Source organism: Simochromis diagramma, unplaced genomic scaffold (genome assembly GCF_900408965.1).
Source record: "Simochromis diagramma unplaced genomic scaffold, fSimDia1.1 OVJJ01000216.1, whole genome shotgun sequence".
In the NCBI taxonomy this organism is placed as follows: Eukaryota; Metazoa; Chordata; class Actinopteri; order Cichliformes; family Cichlidae; genus Simochromis; species Simochromis diagramma.
The window spans coordinates 13,003,633-13,027,949 of NW_024386883.1; the positions used below are offsets into that span (position 1 = coordinate 13,003,633).

General features: G+C 40.7%; 1 protein-coding gene across 1 annotated transcript; it reads left to right on the forward strand.

Annotated features, from left to right (window-relative positions):
• The first annotated feature begins 11 nt into the window (after positions 1–11).
• kcnj6 (potassium inwardly rectifying channel subfamily J member 6) lies at positions 12–22,414 on the forward strand. Its single transcript, XM_040032366.1, has 3 exons — positions 12–1,909; positions 15,375–16,292; positions 21,008–22,414. The coding sequence occupies exons 2-3, from the start codon at positions 15,398–15,400 to the stop codon at positions 21,358–21,360; spliced, it is 1,248 nt and encodes a 415-aa protein (XP_039888300.1). The 5' UTR covers positions 12–1,909; positions 15,375–15,397; the 3' UTR covers positions 21,361–22,414.
• Positions 22,415–24,317: the final 1,903 nt, after the last annotated feature.

The window sequence follows — 24,317 nt, forward strand, 5'->3', positions numbered from 1 at the left end:
ACAGGGTTCTTATGTTTGAAAGCCTCACCTCTCCTCCAAACATACCTCTTGTCACTGTGACCAAATAGCTCAGTCTTTGTCTCATCTGACCATAAAACTTTTCTGCAGAAGGCATTTGGCTTGGCCTCTCAGTCCATCACAGTGGACGGTGACAGTTTTGGTCTTTTTCCAGACCTTGGCAATATGGTGACATGTCAAATATATAGGTATATACAGGTATATTTATATAATTATAACTTCAAATATGCTTCTTAGATCTTCAGAGTTCCTTGGACTTTCTCATTAATCTGAGTATTTGTCAGTCCAGTGATGTCAAACAAATCCTTTTTATGCTGCAGAAATCAATAACAGCCCAAAATTACCACAACATTGATGTCCAGGATGAGTGGAATGAGGGCAAGCGCCTTAAACCACTGGATGCTACTTCAGCAAGTCAGCTCAATCCTGCCAGCAATGGTGAGTTATTGCCTGGATTTTTCCAGCAATTCGGGTGGAGACCCGGAGGATCCAGGTTCAGCACCATGGAGAGCACCGAGGCATACATCCTGAGTGTAAAAATAACAAAATCAACATGCTAGCAAAATATATTTACATTTTTCCTCTTACTATATGTTCATTTAATATATAGAGGATTGTTAGTCCTTGTTGCTTCAAACTGAGCATTTATTTATGATATAGCCCAGCAATTCACACGAGTTTCCAGCATTCGACGATAGAAGACTGGAAAAAAGTTGCCTGGTCTGATGAGTCTTGATTTCTGCTGTGATATTCACATGTAGGGTAAGTATCTATGTAAGCAGCTAGTATGAAATGCCAGAATTTGGCATAACCAACATGAGAACATGGATCCATCTGGCCTTGTATCAGTGTTTCAGGCTGTTGGCGATATAATGGTGTTGGGATATTTTACTGGCGCTCCTTGCCCCACCTAAATATTGTTGCTGACCCTGTTCATCCCTTTGTGGCTTCAGTGTAGCATCTTCTGATTGCTGCTTTCAGCAGGATAACGTGCCATGTCACCTTAAACTGGTTCCTTCAACATGACAGTGAATTCGCTGCACTCAAACGACCTCCACAGTCATCAGGTCTCAGTCCAATAGACCGTCTTTGGGATGTGGTGGAACATAAGATTGATATCATTGTTGTGCAGTAACTGCGTGATGCTATCATGTCAACATGGACCAAAATCTCTCTTCTTCCAGCGTCTCGTTGAATGTAAGCTGAGAAGAATTTAAGCAATTCTGGAGACAAAAGGGAATCCAACCCGGTACCAGCAAGGTCCAGCTAATAAAGTGGTCAAGTGTATGTATGGTATAGCTTATGTCCTATAATGACGTCCTTTTTATTTGACCAAAATACTGCAGCTCCTGTAATGATGCCTCTTTTATTTTTTCAAGTTTATTGAATTATTGGCAAACGAACTGCTGAGAAATTTAAAGCGACCTCGTTCACGAGTCTAACAATGATGTCAGAAAGGCTTCTGCATTTATTTTGCATTGTTTTACTGATATATTGCTTATTTCTCCTGATGTTTCCATGCACTGTGTATCCGCACTGTGTTGTATCACCTCCCATATTTCCAGTCCCCCTCCTTCTCCTCCCTCTCTCTCTCTCTCTGCTTACTCTTTCTCTCTTTTTGCTCAACCTTCCTCTTCCTCTCTCGCTCTCTCCCTCTCTCTCCCTCACTGCCCACCTATGTCTCTCTCCCAGCTGAGAGGGGTGGAGGCTGACGGCCGATGGTTTTTAAACGGATAGGGGATGGAGGAAAGGGGGAATTAGTGGCTCCTCTTCACTCGGTCTTCGCAACAGCGTCCCGGTAATCAGAGACCAGCAGCCTCAGCGGAGATTTTTCATGGGAACGAAACGGCTTAAAATGAGCCGGGGAGTGATCGCTGATCTGCTGCACAAGGTAAGAGCCTCTCCTTCCTGCGCGGCTCCTTGCGGCGACGCTGATGATCGGCTTGTTAAATGTAATCATGTGTTTTATATGGAAGGGGGGGAGGAGGGCAGTGGGGGTGGATAGTTACATAACAGTGCATATCAGAGATTAATTAAGACAATAATAATCAGCATAAGAGAAAGACAGACACACAGAGGGAGAGAGAGATAAGGGGGAAAGGCGCATCTCAGATGGTGGAAGCTGACTGAGGAAGCTCCCGGCGGCTGGTTTTGTGCGCTGACATGATAAAGAGAGGAAAGCAGCCGCTCGGATGGAAGAAACTGGAAGGTGTTGAAGAAAATGTTGCAGGCTGTGAGCGCCTGCAGGCCTCACGTCACCACAGGACACAGATAAGGCTAATAAACGAGCCACACTGCAGCACATAAAGGCAGCAAATGAAGCAACGACAGGAGGCCATCGTCATCATCATTATTATCATTATTATTGCTGTTATAATCGCGATCACCTACACCCCCCCACACCCGTGACAGCGGGGGAAATATCTCCTGCTTGGTTTGCTCTCGAAATCATTTAGCCGGGTCGTAATAAAACCCCCTGCTGTTATATTCACTTCACTTTTCCCTGGATTACAGGTGAAGCTAAACCACCTCCTCCCCTTAACCAGCCCACTCGTGTTTTTCTTTAATACATATAAAAGTTTTTAAATAAAGGTTGAAACTTCCCCTAAACAGAAATTATACTCGCATATAAAACTGAAATGAACTGTAATGATGATAAAAATAAATTATAAACTAACAGCTCCTCACACTTGAATAACCTCAGGTCGTGACACAGCCCCTTCTAATTCATTCATTCATTCATTCATTAACTTAATTTCATAAGGCAGCCAGGTTAAGATGTGTGTCCAGAAACATTTATAAATCTGAGATGGTGCAAAAGCAAGCACGAAGTCCAGAAATGGTTCATTTCCTTTCAGTCGTGCTTTAGAAATGTGCTGTAGGGGTTATAAACTGGGCAAACTGGGATGTGCTGGAGGTTTTTCCAGAAAGGCGCTGAAATGCAAAAGAAATGCAGTGAAAAGCAGGCTCTGCTGGGGTATAATTAACTGAAATGGAGTGGCGTAATTAATTATTTATAAGTCATTTAATCGGGTGGTCCGAGAAACATTAATAATTCTGCACAAGCAGCAAACAAATATGCAGCAACACAACCACAACGGACAAAAACCATTAGGCGACACCACATAATAAAGCTTTTTAGGGCAGTCTGCACTTTAGTTATTGGATTGTACCCTGCACAATGTAAAAGAGAAGAGAGACATGATTTGGCAACTTCTACAACCTGTTTTCTTTTTCTGTTATAAAATATAATGTGAATGGGAATTTAGTGTCCACTGAAGTCCTTTAGGGTTATAAATCTGACGGCTGTAATCTCAAGCAGTTAATGAAACCGGTAATTCCTTGACCACTTTCGTTTTAAAGCCTTAAAATGTAGAATTTATGAAGATTTCTTTCTTCTTTCTTTCTTTTTATGAAGATATTTGCCATTAAAATCTGTTCAGGTGTAAATCTGACTCACAGTTTCCAACTGCAGTGATTTTTCCTTATGAAATAGCATAGTATAAATAGTTTGATCCAATAGACAGTGAGTACATTGGATCCCAGCCTCCTTTAAAAAAACATTTTCTTCTGTGTTGCTCATTTAAGTCGGTTACCTGAGGCTCCTGCCAGTCTCCGCTCTGTGGTCCTCCTCTGGAGTAACGCCGTTTTTGTGCTGGTAACACGATTCAGCAGAATTCACTCTGTGCTTGTTTTCCTGCTGATACTGTGTCTCAGTTGATATTAACTCAATCCTGTTCTGTTGATAGTCACTTTGCATTTGTCTGCATAAAATGTATGTTTTTTGTTTGAGGCTCATTTTCCTTCCCTGGACTACCACCCTGGCTAGACATGTCAAAATATCAGAAATCAGGTCATTAGTAACAATATTCTTGTTCTTGTGGCGTAGACCAATCCACCGGACTAATAACATGCAGACCCCTTCTCCCCTTGTTGCTGCCAAAGCAGCTCTGACCCTCTGTCCTGTGGTGGCTGGCATCAGGACGTTGGCAGCAGATCCTGTGGGTCCTGATGGCTGAGGCCTCAGAGCTTGATCCAAAGTAACATCATATTAGAATCCACCTCAGTCTCACAGCAGTTTCTAAAACAGTCACAACTGTTATTCTATTATTTAGTTTCTCTTGGCACGTGTGCTGCTTTTCTGTCAATGTGCTCAAAATCAGTATTTTCTCCTTTTAAAGGGTGAAAAAGTCCACATTCTGAAACTGATGGAAGTCATTTAGATTTCCTCACTTCAGTTGTGTTTTTTTAAAAGCATTTCCAATCATAAGAAGCTACTTGGCTACTTATATATGTCGCAATTTGGGTTAAAATATAGTTGCCAAGTTGTTTCTTGGTTGCTAGGGTGATGCGTTGCCTTTGAAGAGCCTGGACACAACATATGCTGCAGACATGGACATATACTTCCTGCCCATGACTGTTTTTTCCTGACTATTTCATGTCCTGCGCTGAGGCCTGGAGGAGGAATTCGGGAGTTTGGAGACCAGGCCATAAGCTTGGCTTATCTTTCCTGAGCAGTTTTTTTCTAAGTGCTATAGAAGAAGATGCTGTTGTGGTGGAGGAGGCTGCTGCTGTTGGAGAGTGCAGGTCTGCAGCAGTGTGTAGGTGGAACAAGCATCCAAAGGTTGCACTATAAACCCAGTTATAAGTGGCCTTAGGTAACATGTTAAAGAAGGTAATATGTTGTTTTTTGTTTACAACAACAGCCTGTATAATATTAGAGGGAGAACCCCAGCGATCAATGACCTCTGCTGTGAGAGTGGGGAGGAAGAACTCCCTCTTTAACAAGAAGAGACCTCCAGCAGAGCCAGGCTCAGAGAGTCGTAGCATACTGCCTCAGCTGGTTGACAGAGGAAGAGAAGAAGAAATGACTAGAGGTTCATAAAGTAATAATGTTATATTATCAATGTTTTTCAGCATAGCTTCACATTTTTGCTGCTTTGCTGCCATCGGAGGCTGAAAGCATTTTGCTGCTGGCGTAAAGTTTACGATGGGTGTCTGTGTTTTGTTTTTTCGTTTTTTCATTTTTGATGGAGAAACACTGAAAATACTGACAATAACAAAAGCTGCTTACAGTAAAACTCTCTCATTTAGCTTTTTGTTGCCCAGTAGCTGTCGTGTCCTGCCTCTAGAAACTCAGTTAGCAATTTTAATGCGATTACTGTTTTTAAAATTATTGCACTTTAACAAAAGTCATTACTTAGAGAAGTTGATTTAACAGTAAAATACAGGTTTAAGAATTACTCTTGCACTAAAATTCTTTTCTCAAGCTGCACAGGTTAAATGAAGATATTAAGCGATGGCCAGATTGCTTAATATCTTCTTACCACAGTTCCCAAAAGGCTGCTTCCTTCTGGGAACTGTGGTAACATGCTGCCAACATGGAACTTGTACAGTCGTGGATGCTGAACAAATGTAAAACTGATTAATAAAGCATAAAATGCAATTGAAATATGTTTTGTTAACCCTAACAATTTGGAAATTTCTATTAAAAAAAACAACATAGATGAAACGAAATAGCTCAGAAAGGTGAAAAATTAATGCTTGAAACATTTAAAAAATCTAAAACAAAATCTAGTTCTGTTGTTGTGTGCAGAAACCCTGCAGAAAACCAGTCTTACATTCTTTATGAGAACAAAGATGATGTGAGCATGAACAAGTTTGCTCAAACATGAAAGGTGTTTTTTGGCCCATCTTTAAAGGATGTCAGGTTTTAATGAATACATGCATGTGTGGTGTGTAACCCAAAATTAATACATAAAATCACAACCGAGGGCCGGAAAAAAAATACTACGCACAGTCTACTATTAAAACTGAACATCAAAGCGACGTAATACCCAGAAAAACACACACAGACACCAAGCCTAGACTTCTGGGTGGCTGCATATCAACGATGATCAAAATGTGCACATGAATATTTGCACAGATGAGCTTCAAAGCCTGAGGGAGCTTTTGACATTTACACATTTTTTAAAATGTGTTTCAAAACTTGCTTACTTTAAGATTACTAAAGGCTTTGCGGATTTCATAACCCATTAATAAAGATCCTTAAAAAAACTGTGACTGACACCCAGAGTTCAGCCCACGTGGTGATGCCCTCACAAAAGTCAATTTATCAATAATGAACAAACCCATTAGCCTTTACAAATGACTTCTGGTGATTAATGCAGACTTGATGAATAACCTTAAATTGATATACCTGAACATTCTTACTGACCAGGCCCACACATTTCCTGTGAAAGAGTCAGCTCACTTAAAACACACAAGGTTAGATCCAGATCAAATCTGTGCTAGGATGTGAAAATTATTTGCATGTGACGTCTATAGTGCCTGTCCTCAGCTGTTTGTGTGGCTAAAAATAGCTGGAGTCCCCATGCGGCTTCTGCCGGATTTTAGCCACATCTGGATGTTGCTACCTGGTCAACAATCACCCCCAAACGGCAAAGACACAGAAAGAAGCTGAAGCACCAATGACACGATTGTCTGCTCCTGCTGTTGTGTTCACGCATGTCATCAGTCGATGTTCATCCTACACAGCACGTCTACATGCATCCTGCTGCAGGCCAACAAACGATGTTCAGCATCGTTGCACTTGTGTAACCATCTGTGAAACGGACCATCTTGTGTGTAATATCCTCCAGTGTTTCAGTTTAGCACCGTTTGTAGCTTCATGAGTAGGATATGGTGGGATGAGCTGTTTTGGGGGATGCTTTCCTGTAAAAGTCATCTTTATCTACCTTTAGGCCTCATGAGGCCATATACGGTTTATAGATGGGCTTGTTAATTTCACGTGTAGCCTAATGTTTAACTGAAAATCTGTGGGTGTACAGATAGACGGCCTACAACCAAAGGTTCACCATATTAAGGTTCAAATAGGACAGGGGCCCAGAGACCAGTTTGAAACCACCTGTAAAAACAGCAGTCTTCAAAATAAGGGTTCTCCAACCAGTTTGTGAGTGGTTGCCCATAGTTTGCATTGTCTGCAAACTACTCATGAAGAGATGGTGAGACTGTGAAAACTGAGACATAAACCATCCAAACCAACGACCACGACCGAAATCTGCCAGTAATGAAAGCGATCAGGATGAGGTCTTTGGTGCAGCACAGTCTTTGTGAGTGATGCCATGTAGCAAATGTCAGTAACCAGTCTCCAACCAACCAAAGAACACATTTTTCCTGGCAACCGGAGGTCATCTGGGGGTCACCAACCAGTCTGTATTGACTGAAGCCTTATTTGGATGAACTTTCCTCGAGGGAGGGGTGGCACAGTGTATACGAGGGGTAATGTTATTATAGTTAACTAAAACTAAATTAAACCCCTCCCCCCAAAAAATTTTAGTATATTATAAATAAAATAAAATAAAAATTACAACTAACACTAACTGAAAATGAAGTAAAATAAAATAAAAATAGAGACGAAATATTAAATATTGACAAACGTTAAGTATGTGTCAGTTTGGTAAAAATTGTTACATGTTTACTGAGACTTTGTCTACAAGACTGCGTGTGTAATACCTGTGTTGATTTTCCTAAATATTACTGATGACATAGAAGATAATATTTTAGATATTAATAAAATAAAGACTAAAACTAACACTGAAACTAATAAAAACGAAACATTTTAAAATAAAAAAAACTTACCAAAACTAAAATGAATTGAGAACAAGAAGTCAAAATTAAATAAAAATAAAAACTAATTAGAAAATTCAAAGCTATAATAACTCTGACGAGAGGAACAGACTTCCTGCTTTGAAGCTTAAAATCCTAGAGTTCAATAAAACACAAATAATTCATTAATAATCAGCTCAAATCTGCAGGCTGATGAGGGCGCACACATAAATGTTCCCCCGTCAGTGTATTTATGTTGGATGGAACTATCCACAGAGGCTGTAAACATGCTTTTTAATGTTGTGAAGTTTTAACATTTTAACACGGGAACATATTTGAAGCACACTGAACACTCAAGTGGCCACTTGAGGAACTGCAGTTTTTGGCACGTAGTTTGCTTCCTTTTCCAGCTGTGAGCCCATCAGCTTGTCTTGACTTAGCCTTTAGGGGCAACAGACAGTATTTGGAGGCTTTCAGTCTTAATATCTACATAGCAGCTTATTGGTTCATGCACCAGTCATCCATTCATTTATAAATAACTGTAGAAAATGTATTTGCTGTCAGATCTCCTTCTTCTTTGCAGTCCTGATGGACGGGATGACCAATGAGGTCACAGTGGACTATGATGTTTGCAGATGATACTCTAGTCAGAGCAGGGAGCAGGTGGAAGAAAGGCTGCAGAGGTGGAGGTATGCTCTGTAGTGAAGAGAGATGAAAGTAGAAGCAAGAGAGCACACGTGTGTGAAGGAGAGGCAGGCAGGTGTAACAGGGAAGCTGCAAGGAGAAGAGGTAGTGACGGTTTAAAGCAAGGGACGGTGCACTAGATAGGTAAAGATGAGGAGAGTGCAGGCAGGGTGGAGCAGGCGGAGATGAGTCTCAGGGTGATTTGTGACAGAAGGAATATAAAAAATAGACAGGAGAGGCTGAGGTGTTTTGGATATGTGCAGAGGAGGCCTTGAAGAAGAAAGAAGGAAAAGAGGAAAACCTGTGAGGAGGTTAATGGTTGTAGTGAAGAGGGTTGGTGTGACAGGGGAGGATGCTGGGGTGAGATGGAGGTCGATGACCCGCTATGGTGATCCCTAAAAGCAGCAGCTTTTTCCTTTTTGGAAAATTTAACCCCTGTTTTGTTCTCCACGCCGTCTGTTTACCTGCATGCTGCAAAAGCCCGCTCAAGCATGATTGGTCAGCAGCATCCAGACACTACGCCTGAGAACCAGAAAGTTTCTGTTACTAAAAACCGCTTCCCGTAATCACAGATTCTGAATGTTCATAAGCAGATATTTGTTTACAGAGATTGCTTCGTGTGTGCCAGCTCTCTCTCTCTCTCTCAGCTGTTATACAGATAATAACCACAAAGCCTTTCTGGAACCAGTGAGCTTCACCAAAAAAGCATTCCTTTGTCAGAGTTTCCTGCACCATCACCACTCAGTTTTTAATATGTATATTATGTAATATGTATATTTGATATGTATGTAATAGCTATTTAAGTCATCATTTGTCTAGAGGTATTTAAAGCAGCTACTTGGAGACTATAAGAGCCATGAGAATCAAAAGTGGTAAAGTGGTGGGTTATGAAACCAAAAGCTCAAAGATGCTGAAAAGCTCCACTGAGCTGAGGGGCCGAGTAGCAGTATAGTGATAACAGCTGCTGTAATTTGTTATCAATATTTACTTATTGATTACACAAATGAGATAAAATTCATCCCGTGAGACTTGGCAGCACTAAACTTTTATTTCATTATCTTGGGTTTTATTGTTTTCTGTGCCAAACATCCTCTTAATAAGCCGGTGTTATCAGATATTTATTCACAGATATTCAGCATTAGAATAAAAAAACAGATGTCACATGAATGGGAGCTCTGTGCACAAAGCACATGCAGCACATTGTTCTTCCTTCGGGCCCCGCTGAAACGAGATGAAACAGACAAATGTTATCCAACGCCGTGGCCTCATCCAGTACATTCCTGCTATATTGTGAGCACTTTGGTAGACTGAGCTGTGCGTTGCCATGGAAACCAGTGCTGCTCAAGCTCATAATATTCCCCCGTGAATGGAGAGCAGAACGGCTTCAGCACAGCCATTTGTTCCAGTGGTAGGAACGCTGATGGTGGTGGCTTAGGATCGTATGCGCGGAGTAAAGGAAATCAATGCTGATCTCAGGACAGTCCGAGGCGCAGGCTCGTGCTCGGGCGGAGGGGTGGGAGGTGTGGGAGGTCGGGGGGAGAAACTCCTAATGTGACAGACTTATCAGAGGGATCACACAACAAGCCCCTGCTGTGTTCAGTTTTCAGCACCACACGCAGAACAAAAACGGACAGGACGGCGCAGCAGGGACCTTTAAGGAGGAGAGGTCAGGTTCAGGAAGTTTAAGAGGCTGAGGGGTTTACAGAGTGCAGCCTTCCTTAAATCTGACTCAAGGTTATTTTTTTCCTATTTTCTTTTTCTTTTCTTTTTTTTTTTTTTTACCAAATGCAATTAGTGTCGGTTCTTATCTGCAGCTCTGTCCGAAAGGATGATGATGAGGCCCGATTTCAACATTTGTCCTGGATATCGTATTATAGACCACTCTCTGGCCAAGCAGTCAACCTTTTTTCACACAATTTGTTTTACATCTATAAAAACACAATATGCACAGCCTCAAGGAAGTACAAAAAATTGGGATGATATAATTTTAATTGCCATGGCTATTTCAAGGGCCCTGTGATAGGATGGCGAGCTTTCCAGGATCTGCCCTGCCTGGCATAAGCTCGAGCTCTCCCATGACCTGAAACTGGATGGATGGATTTTATATCACAATATTTACCATAAACCACCAGAAAAGCATTTCAAACTAGTGTAAAATAATTAAATGATTGGGCCTTAAATTATAGGCTAGATGAGGGCAGTTCAATAACATTGACAGAATCACTCCTCCTAACTAAACTCCACCTTCAGAGCGAGCAAATTAAATAACAAAGCAACTCTTTCATTTCTGTGTCTTTAAAAGTTCTATTTTTATGCGAAGTTTAACCTTGCAGGACCAACTTTATAACTCCCCGAGTTAATTTTGTGCAACCACAGTGTGGATTAAAGAACCAGTTCAGTTGAGAACTGGTTCCAAATTGTCCTCAGAGCTCAATTTTTTTTATTTTTGTCAATGTGGGCATGTTTTTCTGACAGTTGTGCATTTCATAACAATGACGTCAAACTCGAGCCAGCGGAGCTTTTTGGACACCTGAGTCTCATGCGAGCCTTTTATTCTGCTCTTTTTTTAGCGTTCATACTCAGAGATCATACAACATGTGTAGGCTGCAGGAAGCAGATCAGGGATCATTAAGAGATTCGATATAGAGAGCATGACCCACGGATAGAGTGAATAATGACATTAATATCTTAATAATGTCTGTCAAACAAAATGACTCAGGCGATAGACCCCCTTTTTTCTCCTAATCCTCAGAGGTCCTGACATGAACCGAGTGATAATTCTTCTGCTCTAATTTAACCTTGTGAGGTCTCCCTATGTGACCCTATGTTATCTGAATTTCCATATTGATGCTTTATTTAAAAATATACTCCAAAGTCTCAGTTAGATTTTGTTGAATCTATTCTTCATGCTTCAGTCTTGAGCCACTCCTTATTTCTCCAGGCTTCCTGAAGGTCCAAAGTTTGTCTTTGGACATTGGCTCCTTTTTCACTCAGAAGAATATTTTTTTGTGTTATTGTTTCGTAAGCCATTTAATGCTGACCTATGAATCATTCAAGCATAAAAAAGACAACTAACTTAAGGGATGAACCAGTGTTGAGTTTATGGTATCTTTAGGTGTTTTGTTACTTAGTGTTTCTTTAGTTGAATCTCTGAAAAATGCCAAAAGTAACAGTTTGACAGACATAAAATTCAATTTTTGCACCAAGAAGATGATTTCCAAACGGTGGCATATCTCAGCATGGTGTGCGGTTTGTTCTTAAAACTTTTGAAGAAACTGGACAAGTGGAAGACAAAAGAAGAAGTGGCAGGGCTAAAAAGCTATGAATAGCGGAGGTTAAATAGCATCACCTTATTTTTACATTGCTTGAAAGCCGGAAATGTCATGATCCAAATGGTGTAACTATTTTATAATAGCAATATTGCAGCAGCTGCACAAATTCCTCAGTTTCTAAAAAGAGTGTTTCAGTTTTTCTGATGTCATTTGACAACTCACATGTCACATACACACAGTTTTCCAAGCTTTTAGTTAAAAAAGAGACTGGATGGTCTCTGGTGTAGCTCACTGGGTTGACTAGGTGACCCACTGCCATAAGACTAATGCAGAGGCTATTTAATGCCTGTCTTCTCTGTACTATCCTGTTGCAATGACTGAAAATCCCAACAAGTGCCCAACTTTAAAAGTGTTGCTTAAAAACTTATGTATGAGTATTTTGTACATGCATGAGTTTTCCTGTCCAAGCCTCTTTGCCACAACAGTACAGCACACACAGAATACTCCACTGTACACAATGCTTTGTTGGGAAACTAAGTTAAATCTCCAACCTGAGCTAAAAGTGACGTCTTAAAAGGGCTGTCAGGATACGAAGTGAGTTTGGGTGATGGCTCTCAATCTCCCTTCGCAGTATGGCTTCCTCGTGGCTGCCGGGGAGCTCCTCAGCACCCACGGAGCTGAATTACAACCTGAATTCGGTGTTACACACTTGCTCTGCACTGGATGAGTTACTGTGACAAAGCGTAGTTTGCTGTTGGCAGCGTAGGCGGTGACACGTTTTCCCTCAGCTGCACCCGAAGCTGCACAGATTCACGCTGAGCCTGTTTATTAGCGGTGGTGAATCTGCGCACTAGGCTTTAAACAATGGCAGAGTAGGAGGTCTATTGTTTATGATATTATTTGCATGCGTGCCTTGTTTGTGTAGCTGCCACTCACACTGTCCACACTAAGTTGGTTTAATTTGTAAATGCATCTGTAAGCACTCCTTCCAGACATTTTCCTTTTTCACAAAAGCAGCTTCAACTGAGAGAATGTAAAGAGCGGACAACCTGTAGACTTCGACGTGATCTTTGAGAGGCTCGATAAAGAGCCTGCCTTGTATTACTGTGACTAAACTGGATGTAGCGTTTTGTTGTGTTTCATTTCTGCCGCATCTAATTTGGTAGAGTTGCAGTTGAGAATTTATAGAACAGCCTCAGTGTTTACTGACTCATCGAGTATGGCTGTTACTTACTGAACCTCTCTGGCCTCGTGTTGGCAATCTGTCTGCATTTATAAATTCAACAACAATTATTTGCAAAGCTAAACTTTTTTACTGTCAGCAGAAGTCAAACCCGAGTTGTTCAGAGACAGGTTGTCTTCCACCCAGTGATGTGCGCAATCACCCTGAATGTGATTGCACAGGTTGAGGTTGAGCGTTGGTGCACGCTTGACCTTTGGGTGTCCAGTTAGATCACCATAGCTACTTTCAGTCTGTCTCTGAGCGTGAAAAATTCAGTGCAACCACCGATTTAGTCTGAAGGATGACTCTGTCCTATTTTCACTGTAGTGTGACTGAGACATTTGTCTTTTTTTGTTAGTCCTCTGTAGTGTGTAAGTTCTAGTTTAGCGTTTTGGAGTCTGATATTTGAGTTAGGTCTTTGTATTTGGTTTATTATTATACCTGCCACAGTTTCCCATGTTCAGTGAGTTTCCTTAGTTTAGTTCTCTTCTTATTACCTGTTTCATTTTGTCAGGTGTTTTGTGACTGATTTGACAATGAGGACATTGAGTGTCCTCAATGTCTCCACCTGTGACTCATTTCCCCAGCTCCCTCCACTTTGATCATTACCATGTGGTTAAATAGTCCAGTCCTTCACTTCAGTGTTTATCAAAGCATCTGTGTTACCTTCCTACTCTGGATTTTTCTGTTTATTTCCCTTGTGGACTTAACCTAATAAAAGGTGCATTTTTGTTACTTCTGCCTGCTCTTTGGGTCTTGCATTCAACAAACTGTGAGACAAGCTCAGACATCAGACTGCTTTCTTCTATTGGCTCTATATGATGTTTTCTGGGGATATCCCTAATATGGTCACATCAATGCACAAATGCACTTGCTGCCTCTATTTGCGAGCAACGTGTGATTAAAGGGAGAAGAGCTAAAGCCCCAAAGCCCAGTAATAGAAATAAAGATTATTTTAAACCATGAATCATGCAAAGCTACTATAGTAGAGGCCAATAAAGAAAACATGCAGTTGGGATGTCCATTTAAGGGTAAGATTTATGACAGAAGCTGTACATTTAAATTCAGTTTGTGGGTTTTAATCGGGGCAGCATAGCAGCTCAAGAACAAGTGTTGATTAATGTGTTGTTTAGTACAATCTGTAGTAGTCTGGGAAGTGAGACGGAAGAAAATATGCATTACAAAAATGTCGATTTGCATTAATTTAATTTGTTGTTAGTTTCTTTGTGGGCAGAGGTCAACGGAAATACGATCAGGAACGCTAATTTCCACACACAAATGGTTTCATTGTTATTGCAGATGGCGCCGTGGAATTAAATTTAAATTGCTAATCTAACCAATGCAGTAAAAAGTATGAATTCAGCACTGATGTACGCACAGCAGTGAAAGCCATTTAACGTTGGGAATAACAATATACTATTGCTTAGTTGTAATTGTTTTCCGTAATGAATCTGAGCTGAGTGACGTGTTTTCCAAAGCTACTTCTGAATCGTATTATTCGGGTGGCATTTTCATTAAAAGCCCCACTCTTGACAGTGTGGATAATTCATGTCCAAATGAAAAAAATAATTAACCCTCTGTGCCAACCAAGCCAGAGGAGCTTTCTTCTTCTTACCATAATTCTTTGATTGTTTATGCTTTCAAACTAATTCAGACATCTCCGTGAAAATAGCCCACCACTGCTACACGTCAAGTACAATTTGTTATGGTGATGATGTTGTTTTGGGCGAGTCGTAGCAGCTCCAGTTTATTGGGAAACTGAAGGGGGGAAGGGTTGAACAACTGGAGATGGCTGATTGGTGAAAAACCCAGTGTGAAAAAATGACTTGTGCAGGCTCATATTATCTTGTTTTCACCGTAATTAGACAGATCTAATATATTTAAATTTTAAGTTCCAATTACAAATGTAAACAACTGTAAAATATTTGTTATTTTATATGTGTGTTTTCTGAAAAGAAAAAACAAATACATCTCAAATTATTTATGCTCAAAATGCTGACTTTAAGTAATTTGTTTACATGTAAATTTCCTGCGTGATTTTGTTACACTTACACTGTGAAACACTAAAGTTAATGCAACCTGGTCAAATTAAATTTCTTGATTGGAATGCATTCAGTTTATAACCAGCATATTTTCCTTAATTAATGATTGTTTGAAAAAAAAAAACCATTCGATTTGATATATTTTAGTTTATGTAGCTGTAGACTAATGACATGTGATTGACAAGTTGTTAGCCATCCAGACCATCTAGACCATCCAGTCTGAGCATGTGGTTTGATAGTCATAGTTGCAGTTCACTTATCACATGTGGTTACAAAACACCAAGGTGGTATGCTCTTTAATGCTCCAAATGTGGATTTGTTTTTATACTTCCTTGTCTGTCAAATATTATTCTCTAAAACACCACACTGCATCTAAAGTAAAATAACGCCAAATGAGGTACCCGTTGTATTGATTGTATTGAAATATTAATAAGTTAGATCCTGAACAACCGTCTAGATGTGTCACCATCATCTTAGAGTTCCTGCACTTGCTAACTCATAATCACTGCTGTGTTCTTCCTCTTGCAGGCTTGAATCCACCGAGAAACCCCATGGAGCAGGATGTGGAGAGCCCAATAATCAGAAAGCCCAAGTTGCCAAAGCAGGCCAGAGAGGACCTGCCTAAACACCTGGCAGAAATCGACCGGGTGAAAAAGATTCAGCGGTATGTCCAGAAAGATGGGAAGTGCAACGTCCATCACGGAAACGTCCGAGAGACATACCGGTATCTGACAGACATTTTTACCACACTGGTAGATCTCAAGTGGAGGTTTAACCTCTTCATCTTTGTGTTGGTGTACACGGTGACATGGCTCTTCTTTGGCTTCATGTGGTGGCTTATTGCCTACCTCCGGGGTGATCTGGACCATATAGCAGACAACCAGTGGACTCCGTGTGTCAATAACCTCAACGGGTTTGTATCAGCGTTTCTGTTCTCCATTGAAACAGAGACCACCATTGGTTATGGATACAGAGTGATCACGGACAAATGCCCCGAGGGAATAGTGCTGCTTTTAGTTCAGTCAGTGCTGGGATCTATCGTGAATGCCTTCATGGTGGGTTGCATGTTTGTTAAGATCTCACAGCCCAAGAAACGGGCTGAGACACTAGTGTTTTCCACCAATGCGGTCATCTCCATGAGAGATGGTCGGCTGTGCCTGATGTTCAGAGTTGGAGACCTCCGAAACTCGCACATCGTCGAGGCTTCAATCAGGGCCAAGCTTATCAAGTCTAAGCAGACCAAGGAGGGGGAGTTCATCCCTTTGAACCAGACAGATATAAACGTGGGTTACAACACAGGAGATGACAGGCTCTTCCTGGTATCGCCACTCATCATCTGCCATGAGATCAATCAAAACAGCCCCTTCTGGGATATCTCACAGGCCCACCTGTCCAAGGAGGAGCTGGAAATTGTTGTGATCCTCGAGGGGATGGTGGAGGCCACAGGTGAGTCATCAGATTCAAAATCTCAGAGGTTAAGGTGTACAGTAATTGCTGTTTATTGGATCTAATGTCACACAATGACTTTCTAATGCTTTATTTATTGCAGAGAACTGCTTCACCATATCTCTGGAGTAGTGCTCAGTTAATTTTGTAATTTTAACAAAATGATTACAAACATGTTTTCAGTGCTCAGCCTGACCAATGCCACCAGCTGTGCTGGATTTCAGTATGTATGTTTGAATACTAATTGTTAAAATACTTAAATCTGCCGTTAGAATTTCAGCTTTTTTCTGATAATAGTGAACTGGCTGCCATTACGCTGGATCTGCCATTAAAGGCACATCTTGAGAAAACACCAGTGTATCTGGACACAACTTCTCATATATCTCAGAAGGTTATCAAAAAAACATCTCTTCAAGTTTATTTGGATTTACTGTATTGTTGCTGGATTTGTAATACATAGAACGCAGTGGACTTCAGTACAAAAGCTCACCTGTAGTCAGAGCTTGCTGACCTACAATGAACCACATCTTACCTTAAGACACTGGAGGGGAATCAAATACTGCTTTGCACTCTGCAGCTTTAATGTACTACAATGTCCTTTGAAATACATTCATTTTTAAGTCACTGTAACATTTTTAAGTTTCACTGACTCTTCTTCTGGCACAACCGTAAGGAATCTTATTTTGAAGGGATTTCCACTGAAAGTTGGTGCACACGTCTCCCACAGGGTCAATCTGGGAACCCATCAGTAAGCCTGACGACAGCCTCAGATAATTTTAGGGTGGCAGGAGATAACTGGGACAAGACTTCCTGTTCCACATGCCACTCGTCATTTACTAATGCGGATAACTCTTTTATAAAGCCAGTAAAATGCTAAAGAGTAGACAGGGGATAGTCAGTGGTTTCAAGATCGCTTTTCAGAGGTATTTATCCATCTTTTGGTCTCCATGTGGTCTGCTTTTATGTGGTGCACAAAAATTAGTTTTTGCAACATTGTTTAAGGTTTAATTAACCTCATCACACCACATATGCAAACAGGAGGTGCAACACAATTTTGTATATGTCCAGCATTAGTGTTTTTTCTCATATTATATCAGAGCAGTAAGTGTCACGTGATAAAGCAAGTGTGTAAGTTCATCCCTGAATGTTTGCATAGTATTTCCACGTTAAGCTTAACAACTGATATATTAAGCCACAGCTGGACTGGCCATCGAGTTCCATATTGAGGTGAAAAGGAAGCGATTTGTCCCGTACTTCAGCTAGAATTAAAAAATAGACACAAAGCTGGAGTTATTCTGTCTTTGCTGCGCAGTTGCATCTACTTCTCTCATTCACTCCCCCTTCCTGTCCTGTTATTACTTCAAACATGAAACTGATCAATGATCAGCTGATCGGTTTTTCTGCCGCAAGTCCCGTCTGTCTTGATTGTTTATCGCCCACTTTGCGCTAGAAAGAGGAAACCAGCGGATAAACAACACCAGCACGTTTAAGTGTGATAAGCTGTTGTTAGAATGTATTTAATATTACTTTCTAGTATAAGCTGAGGTTTGCTGGAGCCACAGCTGTAAAAGCTGCTGGTCATGATATCCGTTTGGATATGTAGTGAGAATGAAACATGAAGATGAAACCAGGAGATGTCCTTACTGAACGGGTGAGTTAAAGGGAAGTTATGAACTGTTTCCGAGAGACAAATAACACCAGGATCCTTTTTTACGTAGCTGACGGCTGGTAACTGTGCAGGGGCGGGTCTAGCAAAGTTTTGCCAGAGGGGCCAGGTTGGGCATTAACAGAGAAAGGGGGGCACAAAGAAATACTTTTCTTTGTTATGTCATTTAAAAACTTTGAATAAATAATTATCTGAACCTTACAACAAAAGTGGTCATCTGATTAAATGTATAGAAATCCATTATTGTATATAGTAAGTAATAAGTCTAATATATACCCTAGTAAGCTATAGTACTTTTTCCTTTGGGAAGGTACCATCTGTGCAGTCTGCAATTCTGTTGAAGAAAGATGTTGAATCTATTTAATTATTGTAGAAAAAGAATTGATTTCTGTGCATTTGTTTTACACTTGCATTAAATTAAAGTTGATTACATCGATTAAGCATCATGAGGTGGAGGGCGGGGGGTGGTTCCCTAATATTTTTGCTGGGAGTTGGCAACCCTATTAGATAGGTTGCTTAATATTTCCACTAAGTACTCTTTAAAATACCAGAATAGGGGGGATGGTGTAGGTTTAAATTTATTATTTTATAGTTCAGTGTTGCTGAACTATAAAATGTTTTGGGTGCAGTGTATTTTTTGCATACAGGTATGACAGAATAGCTTCAGTCTCTTGTTTTTTAAAACTTGATTATGAACTTTTACAAAATGCAGCAAGATATTTATAAAAAAAAAAACAGTTTTATTGATTACAAAATATCGGATTCATCTCGGTATCGGCAGATATCCAAATTTATGATATCGGAATCGGTATCGGACATTAAAAAGTGGTATCATGCCATCTCTACTTTAAAATGTGTCCCAATTAAGTTTCCTTTCAGTCATGCCGCAGCAGTCAACACAATTGATGTAGCTCTTTTTAATTACGCTATGTTTTCAATTCAGACACACATCATCATCGTCTATCTTAAAGAAGGTCCCCGGGATGAGGAAACGCTAACAGAGATGTATATAAAGACAGATGTAAAGCGTTAGAGTTAGATTTAAAAAGATGAGGGCCTGTGCAGAGCACAGCTGCACAGCCGAGAGCAGGATGACCAAAACATCTGGATGGGCAGCAGGAGACGTGAGGGAGATACCAACGATTTGCGTCACCATCCCAAAAATCACTCGATTTTCACATCATCATGTTAGATGAGATGGTTGCTGAAATGCCTGAATTCTGAACTGGTGTTCGATCATTTGTCTCACTCAGACTCAATGAAACAAAAAGAACCAATTACATAATCGTTGCGTGACGTGTTTTGAAACAGCTGCTGGAGGCACACTGAGGACTCTGTTTCCTGCAGACAGCTGAGCCAAAGAGCTCACTGATGAATATGAAAACACAAGTAAACGCTGCTGGAAAGTGATTAGGACCCACTCCTGGTTACAGTTAACTAACCATGGAGGAAGTGTGTTTAAATCACCTGCAGTAACGATGCTGTAAAGATTACAACAACACGCCTGTACATCCAGGGGAACGTTGAGGGATAAGCCTCATTTAAATCCAACTCTACCTGCTAGTACCATCGTTAGCACAGCTCAAGCAGGAGAAAATAAACGCCACCAATGCCCATTTTTCAGAAATCATTCTTCTGCCCAACAAAGCGGGAAACTGGAATATGCTGTCACTTCTTGCTTCGATTTTTCAAAGATAGGTGCAAAAGTAAGGTGAAAGGGACAGGAGCTTTGAAAATAACAGAAAGTTAGTTACTGTAGTTGTAATGCAGAGGGAATTATAGCACTTAAAATGCACTTGATCGCAGCAATTCAAAGGGAAGCAAATGGGTTGTTTGTGGAAGATAAAATGTGTGAGCAGCATCTGGCAGATGGGGATGGTGACGCAGGGTGATGACAGGAGCCTCAGGGAGGCTTCAGGATAAATCTACTATTGCTTCTGAGCTGTGAAGACCCCCACGGGACCCTGGGAGTGATGACAGAGGACAGAGGGAGGGAAGGGAAAAAAATCACACCTTTTCCCTGAGTAATTTACACTTTCCGAGGATATCATTATTCCTGCTGTTTATCGCAAATAACCTGCCATAAATCTGCTGAGTGTTTATAGAAAAAAGATGCCCCTTATAGCTGCCGACGTTGCCTGAGAACTGTCACATTTTTTAAATCTGTCTAAATAATCCAGTTATTTGTGATAGTTGCTGTTACAGCAAACTAAATGGTGCCAATTTGTAAAACTGTAAAACAAAACAACAACAAAAAAAACATATATATATAAATCTACTTGGTTAACCTCTATAAGACCAAGTGTTCTGGCAGTTTACTGGTGTGGAACATCCAGATCTTTTCAGGAGTGACCATACCAGCAGATTCACCCAAGGTCAGACGATGCAGTGCTCAGAGAAACTGCAAAAATCCCAAGAGCTCCATCTTGGACTCTACAGGTCTCAGTCAGCACGTTCAGTGTTAAAGTTCGTGACAGTACGACTGGGAAAAACTGAACAACAAATAGCTGGTTTGGATGGGTTACCAGGAGGAACCCTCTTCTCTCTAAAAGAACATGGCAGTACAGCTTAGGTTTGCAAAACCGCAACTGAACAGCCCTTTGGACAGATGACACCACATGTCAGCACAAACACTCAAACCAAATATGAAGCATGGTGGTGGAGGGATGATTAAGGTCACTGCGTCTGTATTCTAAATATTCTAGAACAACCTGTCCAACAGCTAAAAATTGGCAGAAATTGGGTCGTACAAAAGGACAATGACACCAGTCCATACGCTCTATACCTCGTACTGAAAGTTCTCTGATGGGGTGTGCTATTTAAGCTGCTTTAGCGTACATAAAGTTGATGCTGCCTCTGCAAGCTGCTTTGCAACCCACCTCCACCCATGCGTTTAATGCTAGATTTTCTGTGTCTGTTGCTGCTCTTTGGAGCCTTACAGCCAAAGATAAATTACTGCAATAGACTAGGACTCCCATTTTGGCTAAAGATTGCTAAGACTACACGAGTCCCACAGTTTCTAATGGTTTTCTTTGTTTTGTCTCTCCAGGTATGACCTGCCAGGCAAGGAGCTCCTACGTCAGCAGTGAGATCAAGTGGGGCTACCGCTTCACGCCCGTCCTGACGCTGGAGGATGGCTTCTACGAGGTGGACTACAACAGCTTCCACGACATCTACGAAACTGACACACCCACCTGCAGTGCCAAAGAGCTCGCTGATATGGCCAACCGCGCCCGCTTGCCCCTAACTTGGTCGCTGGCTAGCAAGCTGAGCCAGCAGGGGCTGCCAGAGTCTGAACAGGAGGGTCAGGAGACCAAAACCAACCTGGACGAGCAGGGGAAGAGTGAGAAGACCGAGAGGAACGGGGACATTGCCAATTTAGAGAGTGAGTCCAAAGTGTAGCGAGCGTGGCAAGAGGCAAGCGTGAAGTCGAAACGAGATTAATGGACTGTACTGTTGGTCTCCCGCCGAGGAAGGCCACCCATTGAGGACCAATGAGCACAGTAGACCAAGTACCCCTGCACCACAAACTGCTTTTTTCTCAGTGATTTACATTTACCCCAAAAACGAGAAAACACGTAGACATGTGGCCCACCGCTGGAGTGAAAAACCCCTGCGGCAAGTGCATGTTTCAAATATAATGTGATGTCCTCCTGACAAGATTCCTATTATTTTTTCTATTAAGATATTCCTAGGGGCATTTGCTAAGTATTTTTGTATATATTACAAAATGTTTTAAATTCTTTGTTTTGTTGCAGTATTTGACACATGTTTGATACTACTTCCTTTAGGTTAGTTCTGTATATATTCTCTGCCTTACTGTATGTATAAAGCTTTCATTATTTGTTTTTCAGGAATATATAAGCATGTATAAACATTAACTGCAGTTGATTTATCTTGTATTCTGTATATACTGTATGATGATATTATTATTATTATTATTATTATTATTATTATTATTGTTATAAGGAACACATACAGTTCAATGGATGCAAACTCTAGTTTAAACCAATGAAAGATTCTTCCCCAATGATAAGTGTTTGTTTAAAGTAGTACGACACGAAGCCATGACTTGCTGTTTACAGCTAACTGACTTCAGACAATGGCCCTTTAAAAACTGCATTTTGTCACTTTTGCACACTGGAGTCTTCTGATGAAGGTTAGTGACTGTTTGAGTCTCCAGAAATAACTCACCTGTCACCTAAAAGTATCAATAAATAAACAGTAAGTTGCTTATTATGAACTTGGTGAGATGTGGTTTTTGTAACACTTTTACTCAAATCCAGAATCTACTGACGTACTTTCAGGACACCTTTTTGTTTTTTGTCTGCTTTTCCTATTAGTTTACGAATTCTGAAATTTGCACTTAAAATTGCATACAGTGGTCCCTCGCTATCCGGTTGTTCAGTGATGACGCCACGAATCCTACTTCCGGGCCTAAAGTAGTCTGCGTTTAATATGGCTTTTGTGTTGATAACATGTTTAATGTTATGTATTTTCTTCTATTTGATCTCAAAAAGCTCCTAAAACAGTCAGTGATCACTGTTGACCTCCCTCGGCTTTTATTACCACTAATTATTTATTTAAGCTCAGTTTTTAAAACCTTAGGATGTAACTACAGCCCAGCCCATGCAGCAGTATATGAATGACTAACCTCGTATTGTGGATGGATTATCTCAGTTGTTCTCCTGGCTGAAGTTTGGTCCTTTTACAGCATCCTGCCATGTGATTATATTTGTTCCTGACCACCGAGAACACTCACGTTAACTTTTATCGAGTGGAAAAAAAAGTTAGCTTGTTTATATTATGCTAACATAGCTGTGTCGCTAGCGGTCACGTAGCACATCATTATATACCAGCTAGCCCAAGTTCAGTAACCCTACTGTACAAACGTCACTGCTGTTTAGTTTTCTGTCTTCATTTATGCTGGAAGTGATAACAGAGCTGTACGTTTTAATTTGTTTCCAAAACCCCGCAGTCAGGACATGCTATATTGTATTTAGATAGAAGCTAGCGAGCTAACTCCCTGCTAACTTCTAACTCCGTTAAATGTCATAAATTCCGTTTTCATGGATGCCTGGATGTTAAACTCAATTGTTACACCTGGTAGAGCAGAACGCTGATCATTTTATTAAAGATGAAAGACTTTAGACAGTTTTTCAACTCTCAGTAATGCCATAGTGATCGTTTGATATATGGACGTGCAGCGGAGTTTAGGTCCAGACACGGCTAGTGACGTCAGACTTAACGACCGGATAACGCGCCTTGCTGATTTTTATTGTGCAATTTTGCTTGATTTCTTTTTTTTTTCCACAGCGCATCGTGTTCTGCGTCCTGAATGGCTGTAGCCCATTGTCCAATCTCCTCCATGCAGTGTCTCCTGTACGGTACAGAATGCGTTCAGCTTGTCAAATTTATATAAATCTTCGATCGCTAGCAGTGTGACTCTGAAGTGCTGTACTGTATGTTTGTAAGTCCCCCCCTCAACAAACACAACAATGTCGATGAAACGTTTTGCACCGTTAAAGGCACTTCCGGTGGCACCCAAAAGGCAGAGGAAGATGCTACCCATCGCACAAAAAAGTTGGACTTCTGGATATGCTAAAGGAAGGTAGAAGTTACCGTATTTTTCGGACCATAAGGATAAGTCAAACTTTACTCAACTCATTCTTCTTGCTTCCTCTACTTCCGTACCATTGATTCATTAATGTTGCTCTATTCGCATGTTCTGGACCTGAAAACAGGGTTTGATCTTTGGTTTAATTCTATAATACTGGACTTACTTTTCTACGAAGGGTTGAACTTTGAGAGTGTTTAAACAAGAGAGAAAAGTATGAAAATATTCATGCCTGTCTGAGAAAAGTGTATAAAGTGTGCAGTGGGGGGTTTTTACAGCCTTAAAACATCTATAATAATTGTAAAAAATAAAGCTGGCTACAAATTTCACCTATCGCGGGTTATTTTTAGAACGTAACTCCAATAACAGGGACCACTGTAACTCATAAAATGTTTTTGTTTCTTATGAATTAAAATCAAGCAGCAACTTTATAGACTACCATATAAAAAGCAAACATGGGTCCTCGCCAATCAGATCCACGTCACATTTGTGACTCTGTCCTCCCAAAACGCAGATGGTTACAAACAAAATGGTGAAGTCTTCCACAAACCACTGGTTGACATCGCAAGTAGCCAATGTCCATCAATGTAGCGCATCAGTCCACAGACTGCTTTTTTTGCACACCCACATAGGTGGACAAGTTTCGGTGTGAGTTTGTTAACCCACAACCAAAGCCTGCATCATTGTAACATGTGTCCTTTTTATCTCATAAATATGTTTCCAAAAAATAAAGCTCTTATTA